At 53.2% G+C, this 17,523-nt stretch overlaps 1 protein-coding gene across 1 annotated transcript in view; it reads left to right on the plus strand.

Annotated features, from left to right (window-relative positions):
• The first annotated feature begins 207 nt into the window (after nt 1–207).
• The window catches only part of LOC141998063 (uncharacterized), a 48,441-nt gene continuing 31,125 nt past the window's right edge, over nt 208–17,523 (plus strand). The window contains 5 exon segments of the mRNA XM_074970700.1: nt 208–321; nt 4,749–4,837; nt 5,517–5,643; nt 10,158–10,256; nt 10,618–12,316. Coding sequence (XP_074826801.1) covers nt 4,766–4,837; nt 5,517–5,643; nt 10,158–10,256; nt 10,618–12,316 — 1,997 coding nt within the window. The 5' untranslated portion in view covers nt 208–321; nt 4,749–4,765.

The following is a 17,523-nucleotide window of genomic DNA, read 5'->3' on the forward strand; positions in this document are numbered from 1 at the left end:
CGTCTCTGTTTCGTCTCCCGGCCAGCAGCACAGCAGGGTTGAGGCTGGCTGCTGGCATGTCTCTGCCGAACCCTGGCTGAGGGAGGCGGCTCTGCGTGCTGCCCCCGCCCCCAGCACCGTCCCCGCAGCTCATTGGCCAATGGGAGCTGTGTGGGGTGGTGCTTGCGGGCAAGGGCAGTGGACAGAGACACGCTGTCCCCCTCCCCCCAGGGGTGCACAGAGACAGGCCAGCAGCCGGACGCTTCTGGGAGCGGCATGGGGCCACGGCATGCAGGCAGCCTGCCTCAACCCTGCTGTGCTGCCGGCTGGAAGCCGCCTGTGGTAAGCACCTCCTGGCCAGAGCCTGCACCTCGCACCCCTTCCTCCACCTTAACCCCCTACCCCAGGTCAGAATCCCCTCCTGCACCCCTACCTCCCTCCCAGAAAGAGCCTAATATAGCAGCTGCTCTAAGGTAAGAAGTAGGCTATTTTGAATTAAGACTGAAATATAACCACCGAACTGCTTTATGTTAATTAACCCTATACTCAACCTGCCCTTTAATAGCCTTGATGCCACAATTGTGGTCATTCTGTTTTAAATGGGGAAAAAGACTTGTTGACAGGGGCCCCTACAAAATCTAATAACCCCGGGCCCCCAGGCGAGTTAATCCTGCGGGACGCGAGGGGCCAGTCGGACCCGGGCGGGAGGGAGAGGGAGGGCGGCGGGGGGGGGACGCGAGGGGCCAATCGGACCGGAGGGGGCGGGGGCGGGACGCGGGGGGCTAGTTGGACTGGGGGGGGGTGGTCCTGGGGGAGCAGCCGGGCCAGAGACCCCGGGGCTGAGGCTCCCGCCGAGTTCGCCTGAGAAGCCGCCGCTGCTCCCGGGGGGGGCGGGGGTGAGAGGCGCCGGCTCGGGGGGGGCCCGAAGGAATCAGGCTGATCCCGGCACCTGCCCGGACCGAAGCAGGAGAAGGCGGAAGCGCCCCCAGGGCAGGCTGGGAGATGTAGTTCCTGTCTCTCCCGCGAGCGGAAGTGACGTCGCACCGGGGAGGACGAGCGGGGCCGTTGGCACCTCTCCCAAGGCGGAGAAGCGTTTGGTGCCGCTCGAGCTCTGGGCATGCGCAGATGGAGGGGGGCGGGGCGGGAGTCCCGCCGGCGCAGAGGCAGAGTTCGACCCCCGCTGCTGCTGCGGGACCGGGCTGAGCGGGAGGGTCTGTGCCGGGGCGACCTTCATTAACCCCCCCGCGCCCGGCCCGCGCCCTGCTCCCGCTGGGGCCGCCCCGGGCCCTGCCCGCCCCGCTGCCGAGCTGCCGCCTCCAGGTACCGGAGCGAGCCCCGGGCGCGGGGCGGTGACGCTGCCCCAGTGTCCGCGGGGACCCGGCATCGGGCGGCGCCGGGACCTGCTCCCGGGGGGGCCGCGCCCGGCGGGGGGGGCTCGGAGCTGCTGCCCCAGCAGGAGCCCAGCGCCCCCGGGGCGGTGTCTGGACGGGGCAGCGGGTTAATGGGCGAGGCTGGGAGACCCCGACACCGCGGGGCCGGGCTGGGGGGCCGCTCTCTGCCGGCAACAGGGCCCGGGCAGGCCCGGGAGGGGACGGGGGCAGCGAGCGGCCCCCCCGGGGGCGGCCCGGCCCCGGGCTGCGGCCAGGAGCTCGTTCCTCCGCGGGGCCGCTTCACGCGCCGCACCTGGGAGACGCCTCGGGGCTGCCCAGCCCCAGGGGAGCCGCAGCCAGGCCCTGCCCCGCGCCGCCGGGACCCGGGGGGCTCCTGTGGGGGGGAGAGGCCGGGGGGGGCTTGAACCGTCCCTGTGCAGCCTCGGGAAATCCCCGGGGGAGAAGGGGAGGGCGGGAGGTGAGGGAATTGGATCCTTTCCCCGCTCGTGCCGCTCACACCCTGATACAAATTCTCTCCAGTTCTTCCCCTTTTCTCTCTCATTATCTCACAGGTGGCTATAAAATCCGGGGTGATTCCCCCCCCACACTTTGCCCTCAAATTGTTGGGGCCCCAGGGCATGGCCACTAGTTAAGTCAAGGGGATGGAAGACCATGAGGGTGGAGGAAGTCTCTTTGCTCTAGGCCCAGGGGCTTCTTTTCAAACCCCCCTTAACGGCACTTAGGCCTGACTGGCCCGGAAAAAAAAGCCCTTTTGCTCTTAAAACAATGTTGCAGCTGCAGATAGCGCTGTCTAGTGTAGGGTTTTGCTGAAGCCAAGCTAAGATAACAAAAGGAGGCAGCTTCAAGGCTATAACCGCCCATCTCCACCATTAATCACAAGGCCAGGCAGAATGTGCTGGTTGTTTAAGTTGTGAGGAATGCTTGTTAGAGGTTGCAGGAAATAAACATTGTTGTAACCCATGTAAGGAAGGTAAAGTATATGTGCAAAGCTTTGATCGGCTGATGTGTAGTGTAATAACCTTAAACAATATAAAAGTATGTGTGATGACCTGGTCTAGTGTGCAGGATTTGAGATTCTCTCCCTGTACCTGGATTTGGAGCTCCAAATAAACTTTTCTACTTCTCCACCCCGTTGTGATTATTGGGTGACGCATACCGGGCAACCCCTGCTGTTGCTTGCCTCAGGCACTCTGTGCCAGCGATGAAATGATCAGCTCTCTCCCGATTTCCCCCCGTTCTCGCCATAATTCTCAAATGTCCATTTAAAATCTCCTCCGATGTGGGGGATTTTCTCACCCATTTTACCTGCAGCGATTTGTCCTTGTTTAGGTGAGAAATTGTTCCCTGAGTCGGTCCCCAAAACATGGCTGCCCCTGGAGTGGGGATGGGATGAGATGCCTGTTCTCTGCCAGGGTGGGGGAAGGGAGGAGGAAGTGTACCCCATGGAGACTGCCCAGACCCCGGTTTCCCAATCCCGCTTGCTGGCCCCAAACTGCCAACACAGTTGCCCCCAGCTATCCGTTGACCCTCACCTGCCCATCCTCCCACTGCTGCCCCCTTCCCTCACCCAGGAAGCCTTCCAGCTCCTCCTCCTCCTTTGCCCTCTTAAATCACCTCCTCAAAGGGCTCCTTGCTGCCCGTGTGAATGGTGGCATAGGGGGAATCATCACTTTCTGTTTATGTATTGCACAGGCATATAAAATCCAGTCAAACAGTCCCCCTTTTCCAACTAGTTATTTCATAGCAATATAAAATTCCCTCTGATCTTGGTGTTTTTCTCTCATGTTATCAATTACTTTCATTTGTGACACGTATTCTTTGCAAATCTCAAAGATTGTTATGAAATAACCTAACCATTTGCCCCACTTTTTCTCTAGTTGTCTATTTCTAATTGAATATGCCCTGAGATTTTCCCTGTCTCTCTAATTATAAAATACTAAGAAAATCTCAGATTTACACTTTTTCTCAGATTCTTCAACATGGAAATAAAATGTTTGCAAATATTCCCCATTTTCTCTCTTCATTTTTCAAATATTGATGTGAAATACACTCAGATTTTACCTCCTATCAACAACTGATATAAAATCCTTCTGATTTTCCACTTTCCTCTCTCTAATTTGCAAAATGGCAAAATGGGAGGAGGGGGGTCCTAGGCAAAGGGCATGGCAGAGGCTCTGGGGGCTGCTATTAAATTTGTGCCCCGCGTCCTTCTCCTAGATCTGGGGGGAGAGGGAGGTGGGAAGGGGATTAGCGCCGCCACACAATGACCTCTTCCACAGTATTCTGGACTCATCCTTTCTGAAATCTGGTTTCACTGAGACCATTGTTAATCCAGAGTCACTGTATGGAAAGACAAGGAGTGACTCCAGATGAACAGTGGGGCAAATGAGATTAGCAATTCTCCCTGTAAGGAGGTGCTCTCATTAGCTGCTCTCCCCAGAGAGCTAAAGGAGGGAAGGCTCCTCAAAGGCTCTGTCCCTCTCTCCTAAGGATATTGGGGTTCAGCTTCCTGGGTCAGATGCTGCAGCCTCCATGGTGATCCGGGAGACCAGCTTGCTGCTACCCTAGCGGGGCTTCTGTGCTGGGAAGTGACCTTAATTAAAGCTTCTTTTCTGCCCAGCCCAGGTGCTGACTTTCTCCAACTGGTACTAGCCCCTTGGGGCAGACCTGGGCTCTGTTAATACAAATTCTGAGCCACAAACTTCAGGTAACTGAAAGACCTCAGGGAAAGTGCTGGGGACTGGCAAGAAAGTGACTCTGCACAAACAGCCCCTCCTCATTTCTCCTCCCATTAGCAATTGTCAGGAGAAAATCCAGTGGTGGGATTGCAAAGAACCCAGGAATGGGACTTTCCCAGCCACAGAAGCAGGGAGAGAGGACAGGGGAAGGGGAGACTGAAAGGGGCAGTGGTAGAAATGAGTGGGAAGAGAGATTTCCAGCTCTAGTTCGCCCAGACACATGTGTTGCAGCATCCCTGGGCAGAATCACACTCCAGTGAACAAGAAAAGGATCAGACAGAGGAAAAGTCAGTTCCTGACTCCATATTCCCCCTGCTCGGGTGTGGCTGTCATGGGGTCCATGTCTGAGGGAATCCCCCAGAGTGACTCCTTTGGTTCTGCTCTTTTCTAGCATTGTGTTGAGAGACTTTGTTACGGGGTGGGGGGAGGGGGGAGGGAGAAGGGAGGTTAAAAATGTCTCTGTGGGCTTAGCCTGGCGGGAGGGGCCAGGACTACGCTGAAATAAAGAGTTCAAGCATTTTGCCAGCACGGCAAAATCTAGGACATCTGTCTGCAAGGAAAGGGCCCTGGGGGAATTCTGATGTGAAATTAACTAAAGCCTGTTCTGAAACCCCCACAATTATGCTTCTCACCCTCCCAGGCTGCAGAACGACGTGCATGTTTCACTCCAGTTCCTCCCATCTTCCCATGGGACAGAGAAGAGTAATGGCTGCAGTGGAGCCAGCTCAGGTAGGGATTATTGGGGAGTTTTGGGTGGGTTCCTTCTGGAGGGAGAGAGACAGCAAATACACCAGAGATGGGAAGGTTTGAGCAGTCTGGTTTGGAGGTTGGGCTGGGACAGGAAATTCACAAGGTGGAAAAAGGGAGGAGGACAGGGGGTGACAAACCTGCTGGGAGTTACTGAAAAAGTGGCTTAGATTCTGGTCCCAGACCCATGAGGTTGGGAGGTGGAAATGCTCTAATTTGTTGAACAGAAAATAACCCACCTATATGGGGCTACGAAAACTAACCAGACTCATAGTGCGGGAGCCTGACCCGACTAACCAGCGGGTGCCGTGAGATATGAAGGGGGCATCCACCAGTCAGGCTTAGGGGAGATTCCCCTCCCTTCATATCCAGCTCCTCGCATTGAGGAGCGTGTTGGACTTCCTACCAGGGAGCTCTGCCTGGACCCTCCTGGGGGTTCCATCTCCTGTATCAGTCTGTGGCTAGTAGGTGTGTGATGGATCTGCTGGGAGAGAGGAGGGGCTCTCTCTTCGTCCCCTCACCCTGGTGGTTCCAGGATGCTCTGAGCGAGGTGGGGGTGGGACTCTGACCGTGATCCACCCAGAGCTTCCATTTGATTGGCTCCTCTCCCACACAAAGAGAGGGGCAGCAGCTACTGAGTGTTGGAATTCTGCTCTCTCAGGGTCCGGTGACCTTCGAGGAGGTGGCTGTGTATTTCACCAGGGAAGAGTGGGCTCTGCTGCACCCTGCTCAGAGAGCTCTCTACAGAGATGTCATGCAGGAGAACTATAAGAATGTGACCTTGCTGGGTAAGGATTCCCGTCCCCTCAGTTCTTGGAAGGGGAAATGAAGAGATACGGTTCACGCCACCCCCCAGTGGCATCTCTGCTCTGTCCTGTTTCAGCATCACCCCAATATGCCAGTAAAACACACACACACACACACCCCTCCCCCCCAGAGACCTTCCCCTGCTGAAGAACACTTTGGGAACAGAGCACAGGAGCAGTATCGCACAGTGTCAGATATCTCTTTTTGCTCAAGTAAAACTGGGCTTAGGTCCAGCATAACCAACAGAAGCTTCCTACCCCCGGCCTTCTCTGAAACCCTGAGCCTACTCCACCCGAACCAGAACGTGCTTGGGGTGTAACAAGCAGGCTGCTGGAGTCAGAGCTGCTGGTCCAGAGTTACTTATCACACAGACACCCAGTGCGTCCTTGAATGCTGGCTGGGGGTATCCAGACAGGGAGCTCCAACAGCAGAACATTGAATCTCACCCAGGATTACAGATGACACAAATCCTCACTGGTCTGGATTGCACTGCAGCGTGTGAAAATGGCTTATGTTGGTAGTGAAACTTCCTGAGACATGGAGAGTCTTGCTTCTCCATCCACACGTGTAATAGCCACAACCCCTCTTCCCTGCAGGCTCTTTGGATTTTTGATTACCTCATTGTCACATGATCCCGATTCTTATTTTTCACATTCTGCTTTTCTAGACTAATTAGCATCTGTTGCTCCTGAATTATAGCTTCTAATTTCCCAGTGTTCTCCACACCCAGTGGATGAAGGGAAAGCAGTGGATGTATTGTTTCTTGACTTTAGCAAAGCTTTTGACACGGTCTCCCACAGTATTCTTGTCAGCAAGTTAAAGAAGTATGGGCTGGATGAATGCACTATAAGGTGGGTAGAAAGTTGGCTAGATTGTCGGGCTCAACGGGTAGTGATCAATGGCTCCATGTCTAGTTGGCAGCCGGTGTTAAGTGGTGTGCCCCAGGGGTCGGTCCTGGGGCCGGTTTTGTTCAATATCTTCATAAATGATCTGGAGGATGGTGTGGATTGCACTCTCAGCAAATTTGCAGATGATACTAAACTGGGAGGAGTGGTAGATACGCTGGAGGGCAGGGATAGGATACAGAGGGACCTAGACAAATTGGAGGATTGGGCCAAAAGAAACCTGATGAGGTTCAATAAGGATAAGTGCAGGGTCCTGCACTTAGGACGGAAGAACCCAATGCACCGCTACAGACTAGGGACCAATGGTTAGGCAGCAGTTCTGCAGAAAAGGATCTAGGGGTGACGGTGGACGAGAAACTGGATATGAGTCAGCAGTGTGCCCTTGTTGCCAAGAAGGCCAATGGCATTTTGGGATGTATAAGTAGGGGCATAGCGAGCAGATCGAGGGACATGATCGTTCCCCTCTATTCGACATTGGTGAGGCCTCATCTGGATTACTGTGTCCAGTTTTGGGCCCCACTCTACAAGAAGGATGTGGATAAATTGGAGAGAGTCCAGCAAAGGGCAACAAAAATGATTAGGGGTCTGGAACACATGACTTATGAGGAGAGGCTGAGGGAACTGGGAATGTTTAGTCTACGGAAGAGAAGAATGAGGGGGGATTTGATAGCTGCTTTCAAGTACCTGAGAGGTGGTTCCAGAGAGGATGGTTCTAGACTATTCTCAGTGGTAGAAGAGGACAGGACAAGGAGTAATGGTCTCAAGTTGCAGTGGGGGAGGTTTAGGTTGGATATTAGGAAAAACTTTTTCACTAGGAGGGTGGTGAAACACTGGAATGCGTTACCTAGGGAGGTGGTAGAATCTCCTTCCTTGGAAGTTTTTAAGGTCAGGCTTGACAAAGCCCTGGCTGGGATGATTTGATTGGGGATTGGTCCTGCTTTGAGCAGGGGGTTGGACTAGATGACCTCCTGAGGTCCCTTCCAACCCTGATATTCTATGATTCTATGATTCTATGATTTTCCTACTCCCTCCCGTTACACTGGGCTCACTAGATTCCCTAGTACATAAGAGCGGCCACGCTGGGTCAGACCAAAGGTCCATGTAGCCCAGTGTCCTGTCTTTCGAGAGTGGCCATGATTTTATAGACCTCTCTCATATCCCCCTTTCGTCTCTTTTCTAAGCTGAAAAGGCCCAGTCTTTTTCATCTCTCCTCATACGGAAGCTCTTCCATACCCCTAATCATATTTTTGCCCTTTTTTGAACCTCTGCCAATTCCAGTATATATTTTCTGAGATGTGGCAACCACATTTGCATGCAGTATTCAAGATGTGGGCGTCCTATGGATTTATAGAGAAGCAATATGATATTTTCTGTCTTCTTATCTATCCCTGTCTTAGTGATTCCCAACGTTCTGTTTGCTTTTTGACTGCCTCTGCACCTTGAGTGAACATTTTCAGAGAACTCTCCACAAGGACTCCAAGATCCCGCTCTTGAGTGGAAACAGCTAATTTAGACCCTATCATTTTCTATGTATTGTTGGGATTATGTTTTCCAATGGGCTGCAATACGTGCTATCCTGACATCTAGTACTGCTGAGCTCCTGCATTCAGTAATATCCCTGCCCTTCCTGTTCCCTTTCTCCACTGAACCCCACCAGCCCATGCTTACTGTTCCCAGCTTCCCCAGGACTGACTCATTGTCTCTGGACTTCTCTGTCAGCAAGAAGCAATGCCAGGGAGACTTGCCCTCTGTCTGGAGTCTTCGATTTCTGGGACAAGGATTTACTTTCTCTGTGTTTTTAGGAGACTCTTTGAAATTGAGTGTCTGTGACATTAACCACAGTACAATCTGGACTGTTGAACAGCTGTTTCCCCTCAGTTCCCCAACCTGCGGTGCCTTTTACACTGCTTTACTGTGAGAACAGCCACTCCTGGGCGGTTAACACACAGTCTCCAGCACGTAACTCGCTCCCAGCTTCACAGTATTGACTGCTGCTAGTCAGTGACTCTCAAATTCCAGTACACCAGAGGAGAACCTCAGAAAATTCTCTGGTCCCCCAGACTTTCCCCCAGAAATGTGTATCTTGCATTGTCCAGCACGCTGCTGAACAATGCAAACTCATACGAAGTCTGTCATTTCATCAGTGGAAAATGACATGCACCAGCCTTGTTATTCCAAATGGAGTTTCCAACACACTTTAATCCAAACACACTGGTTACATAAAACAATAAAACAAAATTGTTCACTACCGAAAAAAAAGATTTTAAGTGACTAGAGGTAATGAGGCATAAAAGTCAGAATTGTTTACAAAAGAAATGCAAGATAAAACACAAACTAACATCTAACTTAACAAGCTAAAACGGATTCAAAGCAAATGTTTCTCGCACCATATGCCGAGACAGGCTGGTGGCTGTCCTTTCAGCCAGGACTCCCCTAACCCGCCTCTGCTGCCCAAGTTCAGTTCTTCAGGAGTTGTCATGAACAGAGGGAAAGGGGGGGGAGAGAGAGAGAGAGTCTCAAGCATTTTCCTCACCTCTTTTTATAGTTCAGTCCTTTGTACTAGAAACAACTTCAGTTCTCAGCTGAGTGATGGTGACAGGCTGATGTAGGGTATATTTGTATTTCCAGACTTGTGTAGTGTTTCTGGGTGACACCCCTCAGACATATTGGCATCAGCACTGCCTAGCCTGTTCGATGGCCCATCCAGGGTCATCAGCTGTACAATGAGCCCATGGAAAGGACCAAGGGGATACACCTATTGAGTCAGCAAGACATGCAAAGGTGCGCCTGTGTACTGAGAACTCCAAGGCTTTTCCATGCCATGTGCTGTGAAACTTGTGTTTGGGGCACAGGAAGTATAAGCCACATGGCAAAAGGCATATAAAGGGTAGCTGCATCATCTCCATTTTGTCTTCAATCCCTCTTCCCACCTCTGGAGCAACTTCTCTACAAACTGAAGCCTTGAACAAAGGACTGAATGACCCATCCAAGCTGTGGATGTGTTCCAGATGGACTCTCAAGCCACTAACTCACCAGTACTGCTAAGAACCTGATATACAGATTTCGGAATGAACCTGACTGCTTTCCCATTTCATTTCTTTCTGTCTTTCTTTTGTTTAAATCTTTATATGCTAAAGGATTGGCTGGCAGCATGGTATTTTGGGTAAGATCCAAATCTATCGTAACCTGTACTGATGCTAACCCCTTGGGATCAGAAGAACATTTTGTTTTTGAGCAAAGTTTTTAAATAACCTCTGACTACAGTGGACCTAGGTGCTGACTGGGACTCAGAGAACTGGAATGCAATAAAGAGGGCTGTGTGATTTCTTTTTTCAGCTTCTCGGTAACCAGTGTGGGTGAGGAGAAGCAGTTTGTGACTGGTCGTTGAGTTTAACTTCAGTGTTAACCACCAGTTTGGGGAGGATATGCTATCCCTTTTTCAGCCTGCCCTGACCTTGGCATTTTCAGTGAGGGACTGCCCCAGGCACACCAGCTCACACTAAGCACTGAAGTTAAATTAATAGAATGTTTATTTATGACAAAGTCTTCTGACATCAACTGAAGTCCTTTGTTTTCTTTCATCGGAGCAGGGTTTCCCGATTCCAAACCTGATGTGATCTCCCAGCTGGAAAAAGGGGAAGAGCCATGGGTCCCAGAGGGAAGAGAGATCCTGAGAGCTCCCTGCACAGGTGAGGAAACATTAAACCAATTCAGAATCTATAAGTGCCTGAAGGAACCATCTGGGATGCCCTACAAAGTCTTGGGAGGTCTCTCAATTCATTATTGTCTCTAGCAGGGGTCGTATCTTCAGGGTAAATATAGCTCATGGCTTCCTATAGATCCTAGCAGACACCAGGCAGAAGTTTCCTCCCTTCCCCCTGTGAATTTGGATGGGATGTGAAGGCTGAATTGATCCCCCTCCTCTCTCCTACTTGGTGGAAGAGTTTGGGGGAGTTCTGTACCTGATTTTTATTTGATCCCTCTCCAGCACTTGTTTTCGTTTGGTGTTCCCCTTTCCATCCCTGTTTGCAGTTTCTATCTCTATCACAGCAGGTGATGCAATGCTCTGTGAGAAGGAGGAGCAGAATTCTCAGCAGGAAAATGTTGAGCAAGCAGATAAACACAGAGAATTATCACAAAGATGGAAAAGAAGCGTGTCCAGGAGTCATAAGCAGGGAAAATCCTTTGCGATTCATCACACACCAGAAAGAGAGCAGGGAAACCAGCCATTGGAGAAAATGGGTAAATTTATTTCCTGTCGGGGAACTCAGCAGGGCCTCAAGAAAACCACAACCCAGCAGGAAATCCTCAGCAGAAAGAGGAAAAATACATGCAGTGAGTGTGGAAAATGCTTCACCAACAGATCATCTCTTTCTAATCATCAGAGAATCCACACAGGGGAGAGGCCCTACGAATGCTGTGAGTGTGGGAAAAGCTTCATTCAAAGATCAGGCCTTTTTCAGCATCATAGAGTCCACACAGGGGAGAGGCCCTATGAATGCAGTGAGTGTGGGAAAAGCTTCACTTGCAGCTCAGCCCTTTGTAATCATCAAAGAATCCACACAGGGGAGAGGCCTTATGAATGCCATGTGTGTGGAAAATGCTTTAACAGGAGCTCAGACCTTTCTATACATCAGAGAATCCACACAGGGGAGAGGCCCTACAAATGCAGTGAGTGTGGGAAAAGCTTCAGTAAAAGATCAGCCCTTTTTCAGCATCAGAGAATCCACACAGGGGAGAAGCCCTATGAATGCAGTGAGTGTGGGAAAAGCTTCATTCAAAGATCAGGCCTTTTTCAGCATCATAGAATCCACACAGGGGAGAGGCCCTATGAATGCTGTGAGTGTGGGAAAAGCTTCACTTGCAGCTCAGCCCTTTGTACTCATCAGAGAATCCACACAGGGGAGAGGCCCTATGAATGCCATATGTGTGGAAAATGCTTTAACAGGAGCTCAGACCTTTCTATACATCAGAGAATCCACACAGGGGAGAGGCCCTATGAATGCCATGAGTGTGGGAAAACCTTCCTTTGGAACTCAGCCCTTTCTAATCATCAGAGAATCCACACAGGGGAGAGGCCCTATGAATGCAGTGAGTGTGGGAAAAGCTTCATTCAAAGATCACACCTTTTTCACCATCAGAGAATCCACACAGGGGAGAGGCCCTATGAATGCAGTGAGTGTGGGAAAAGCTTCACTGAAAGATCAGCCCTTTTTGAGCACCAGAGAATCCACACAGGGGAGAGGCCCTACAAATGCAGTGAGTGTGGGAAAAGCTTCAGTCAAAGATTAGGCCTTTTTCAGCATCAAAGAATCCACACAGGGGAGAGGCCCTATGAATGCAATGAGTGTGGGAAAACCTTCATTAGGAGCTCAGCCCTTTCCAATCATCAGAGAATCCACACAGGGGAGAGGCCCTACGAATGCAGTGAATGTGGGAAAAGCTTCATTCGAACAACAGACCTTTTTCACCATCAGAGAATCCACACCGGGGAGAGGCCCTATGAATGCAGTGAGTGTGGGAAAAGCTTCATTAGGAGCTCAGCCCTTTCTAATCATCAGAGAATCCACACAGGGGAGAGGCCCTACGAATGCAGTGAATGTGGGAAAAGCTTCATTCGAACAACAGACCTTTTTCAGCATCAGAGAATCCACACCGGGGAGAGGCCCTACAAATGCAGTGAGTGTAGGAAAACCTTCACTAGGAGCTCATCCCTTTATAAACATCAGAGAATCCACACAGGGGAGAGGCTCTGTCATAAATATAAAGGGAAGGGTAAACACCTTTAAAATCCCTCCTGGCCAGAGGAAAAACCCTTTCACCTGTAAAGGGTTAAGAAGCTAGGGATAACCTCGCTGGCACCTGACCAAAATGACCAATGAGGAGACAAGATACTTTCAAAGCTGGAGGGGGGAGAAACAAAGGCTCTCTCTGTCTGTGTGATGCTTTTGCCGGGAACAGAAAGGAATGGAGTCTTTGAACTTAGTAAGTAATCTAGCTAGATATACGTTAGATTCTGTTTTGTTGAAATGGCTGATAAAATAAGCTGTGCTGAATGGAATGTAGATTCCTGTTTTTGTGTCTTTTTGTAACTTAAGGTTTTGCCTAGAGCGGTTCTCTTTGTTTTGAATCTGATTACCCTGTAAGGTATTTACCATTCTGATTTTACAAAGGTGATTCTTTTACTTTTTTTCTTCAATTAAAATTCTTCTTTTAAGATCCTGATTGCTTTTTCATTGTTCTTAAGATCCAAGTTGGTCTATGCTGAAAAGCTATGTTGACATAGCCCCATCTCTCAAGGGTGTGAAAAATCCACTCCACTGACCTGAGCCCCAGTGTAGACAGTGTTAGGTTGTCAGAAGAATACTTCCAGTGTTTGAAGTGTAGAGATAGCCTTAGACAGATTGATCCCCTATGGGAAGCAAGTCATGACATCAATTCCAATTTTGACCCATCTCCCTGTATGTGAGAAAGCTACTAGTATGGAGGGCTGAGCCAGCTGTCTGATCGCCTGGTTCCTCAACTGTAGCTACAGCTCTTAGTACCCATCAATCCAAAGACTGAGAAAAATGGAGAGTTCCAACCATTGTCATTTTAGTATCTCATTGTTTCTTTCTCTATTTTTTGTGCTGGCCTTTCTGTTCTATCAGAGTGGGACGGTATAGCTCAGTGTATGCATGACAAAAGCTGATTGGTGCCAATTGGCAAAGGAGTCACTGTTATTTACAAGCAACACCCGTCTCAGACCTGACAAACTCACCACACCGAATACACTGATTTTATGACATTTATCCAGGAAGCACAGCAGTGAGATCTCTAACGAAAGATTGTAAATCATTGTCAGGGGATCTTCTGCTGTGGGTCGCTCTCCATCTCTCCTGTTGAAGGTGCTCCAGTTTGGTTAAATCATTGGAACTGGGAATTTGAACCCTGATCTCCCAGGTGGGTGCCCTGACCACCAGCCTGCAGCATCGCTCTCCTGGGTGCAATTAATGTTTAATGATTTATGCAAAGTGGAACAGCGCCAGCAGGGGCAATTGAGACTGCCCCACCCAGGGCACCCAACTGGGATGTAGGAGACCTGGGTGCCCATCGCTGCTCCTGTCAGATAGAGATGGGTTTTGAAGTAGGGTCTCCCACTTGCTGACTCAGTGCTCAAACCACTGAGCTCGGGCATAGAAAAAGGGTTCCATCTCTGGTGGAGTTAGGTGAGCAGGGCTGACCAGGCTTAGGAGCCCAACTGGGAGCAACCAACAGGAGGCATCTAAGTCCCTTTGTGGCAGAAGGCTTGGGCCACCTCTGTCCTTAGCTGTTCTGACTGGCTGGCTTCGGTAGCTCTCCATTCAGCACACTGGCTTTTGTGGATCCAGCCCCTCATAAGAAGGGCACCCAGGGCTCCCGCAGAAAAGCCGTAAGGGTGACAGTCTCTGAGCTCTCTTCACCCACTTCTGCACCCCAATTCCTCACTGAGACACTAACCGGCACAAAGCGATGGTTAGTAGCAGCCTTGGTGCCCAGGGATGTGGTCTCAGAGCTGGGATGTCCAAAGCCAAGCACAGGGTGTGACCAGTGTGAAATGAGCTATTTCAGGACACAGAGAAAACACACCCCTGTAGCAGTCAGCAAATCATGTCGTAGGTTCCAGAAGCCAAACAAGAGGTGGGGGGTGGGGGTGAGAATCGGATATGGGGCCTTTCCCGTCTTGGGAGTGTTGACTCCAATTCACCCTCAGGGTTGGGGGACTGGCTGGCCCAGAGGGGCAGGGAATGGATATGAGGCCTTTCTATAGAGAGCGTGCTGGCTCTGATCCGACTCCAGGGAAGGGGGCTGGCTGGCTGGCTGGCTGAGGGTTTCAGGAATGGGATAAGGGGCTTTACCCTACTGGGGCACTGGCTCCAATCTAGCACCAGGATTGCAGGCTAGCTGGCTCATGAAGGTGGGGAACAAGAAAAGTAAAAGTTTAGAATATTACTGGTATCCAGTGTGTTACTTCTTTTACCCTCATGACCTGGGAAGTAATAGGGAAAGGTGGGAGTTTTTAACATAGTTATATTACACATACATTGCTCTCCTGGTGGTTCTTGCCAGAAAATCTCCTCTAATCCAATGGCACTGTAGTGAGGTGGAGACTCACCAGCACAGCGCCTCCTAGGGAATTAGCTCTCCAGTATACAGAGCACCTCCTACTGGCCAGTGTCTAGCCTGCCGCTGGCACCTGTGCCCCTGCCGGACCCCGGTGCCCTTTACCATGGGGTGCTGCCCCTGCAGTAACCCCTTATTCTGAGTTTCTCCGCCCAGGGGAACCCCCAACCCTCTAAACCGACTTTGCCTCAGTGGCTGCTGCCAGTCATCATCTAGCCCCCACTCACTGGGGCAGGCCGCAGTGTAATAATTCTTGTTCAGAACACCACAAGGCCAGCAGGTAGGGCCCTTCGCAGCTCTCAGGAACTGCTCGGGTAAGAATTCGCTGCCCGCAGCAGCGAGAGGTCCAACCTTGCTTGTAAAAAGGCCGTCGGATGAGGCTGATTCCTACAGCTCGCAGTCTCGCAAACCAACGGTGCAGCAGCGGCAGGCCCAACTTTGCTGAAAAAAGGTATTTCCAGCAGCCTCCTCACATGTCAAACCGGCCTGATTGCTTTCTGGAACAGCGGAACAGGCCCACAAGCGGCGGATGGGGTCTGTCTTGCCCCGCGTATGGCTTTTGATGCGGCCTCCCGTGACCTTCTCACAAACGATGGACAGAAACCTCGGTGTCCAGAAGGATACATAAGAGGGGCGTCCGGAGTGGGGCTCTCCAGGGACCGGTGGTGGAGAGGTTTCTACTCAAGATCTGAAGGACTGAGAGACACCGGCCTCCAGAGCGCCCTGGGAGAGTGTGTGAAAATGGTAGGTCTGGAAAAACAGGGAGCGAGGCGAGAAGGGGCCAAGAGCGTGGGAGCATCGACAAGTCCAGCCGCGTCTGTCGCCAAAAGCGGCGTCTCACGCCCTGCCCGTGTCGGTCCCGGCCGCAGCGAGCCCGTCCCTGCGCGGAGCCCTGCCGCAGGCGCCGCGGGCCGAGACCGGCTCCCGGCCGGCGCGGGCGGGCCCGGGGAGCGGCTTCACCGAGCCGACACCGGTCGGGACGTGCTGCCGTCGGGAGCCCAGCAACAAGCCGCGCGCGCAGGGAGGTGGTGGTGGGGAGTCGGGCGCGGGGGCTGAGGCTCCCCCAGCCCGGGAACACGAGAGTTCGCCTGAGAAGGCGCCGCTGCTGCCAAGGTGGGGGCGGGTCTGAGAGGCGCCGGCTCAGTGTGGGGCTGGGCGGGGGGGGGGGTCTCTGTGGCGGAAGGGGATGAGGCGCCGGCGGGAGGAGGGAATTAGACTGATCCCGGCACCTGCCCTTACCTGGGCTGGAGAGGGCGGAGCCGGCCCCGGGGCAGGCTGGGAGAGGTAGTTCCTGACTCTCCCGCGAGCGGAAGTGACGTCGGACCGGGGAGGACGAGCCGGGCTCGTGCGGGGCCGTTGGTGCCTCTCCCAAGGCGGAGAAGCGTTTGGTGCCGCTCGAGCTCATGGGCATGCGCAGATGGAGGGAGGTGGGGCGGGAGTCATGCATTCGCAGTGGCAGAGCTCACCGGCTCCTGCGGGACCGGGCTGAGCGGGAGGGTCTGTGCCGGGGCGACCTTCATTAACCCCCCCGCGCCCTGCTCCCGCTGGGGCCGCCCCGAGCCGGGGCCGCCCCGAGCCCTGCCCGCCCCGCTGCGGAGCTGCCGCCTCCAGGTACCGGAGCGAGCCCCGGGCGCGGGGCGGTGACGCTGCCCCAGTGTCCGCGGGGACCCGGCATCGGGCGGCGCCGGGACCTGCTCCCGGGGGGGCCGCGCCCGGCGGGGGGGGCTCGGAGCTGCTGTCCCAGCAGGAGCCCAGCGCCCCCGGGGCGGTGTCTGGACGGGGCAGCGGGTTAATGGGCGAGGCTGGGAGACCCCGACACCGCGGGGCCGGGCTGGGGGGCCGCTCTCTGCCGGCAACAGGGCCCGGGCAGGCCCGGGAGGGGACGGGGGCAGCGAGCGGGCCCCCCGGGGGCGGCCCGGCCCCGGGCTGCGGCCAGGAGCTCGTTCCTCCGCGGGGCCGCTTCACGGGCCGCACCTGGGAGACGCCTCGGGGCTGCCCAGCCCCAGGGGAGCCGCAGCCAGGCCCTGCCCCGCGCCGCCGGGACCCGGGGGGCTCCTGTGGGGGGTGGTGGCCGGGGGGGGCTTGAACCGTCCCTGTGCAGCCTCGGGAAATCCCCGGGGGAGAAGGGGAGGGCGGGAGGTGAGGGAATTGGATCCTTTCCCCGCTCGTGCCGCCCACACCCTGATACAAATTCTCTCCAGTTCTTCCCCTTTTCTCTCTCATTATCTCACACGTGGCTATAAAATCCGGGGTGATTCCCCCCGCCCCACTTTCCCCTCAAATGATCGGCTCTCTCCTGATTTCCCCCTTTTCTCGCCTTAATTCTCAAATGTCCATTTAAAATCTCTGGTGTGGGGGATTTTCTCACCCATTTTACCTGCAGCGCTTTGTCCTTGTTTAGATGAGAAATTGTTCCCTGAGTCGGTGCCCAAAACATGGCTATCCCTGGAGTGGGGATGGGATGAGACGCCTGTTCTCTGCCACGGTGGAGGAAGGGCGGAGCAAGTGCCCCCCGTGGAGACTGCCCAGACCCCGGTTTCCCAATCCCACTTGCTGGCCCCAAACTGCCAACACAGTTGCCCCCAGGTATCCGTTGACCCTTACCTGCCCATCCCCCACTGCTGCCCCCTTTCCTCACCCAGGAAGCCTTCCAGCTCCTCCTCTGCCCTCTTAAATCGCCTCCTCAAAGGGCTCCCTGCTGCCCCTGTGAATGGTGGCACATGGGGAACCATCACTTTCTGTTTATGTATTGCACAGTATATAAAATCCAGTCAAACAGTCCCCCTTTTCCAACTAGTTATTTCATAGCAATAT

The sequence above is a fragment of the Natator depressus genome, chromosome 14 (assembly GCF_965152275.1).
Source record: "Natator depressus isolate rNatDep1 chromosome 14, rNatDep2.hap1, whole genome shotgun sequence".
Lineage (NCBI taxonomy): Eukaryota > Metazoa > Chordata > Testudines > Cheloniidae > Natator > Natator depressus.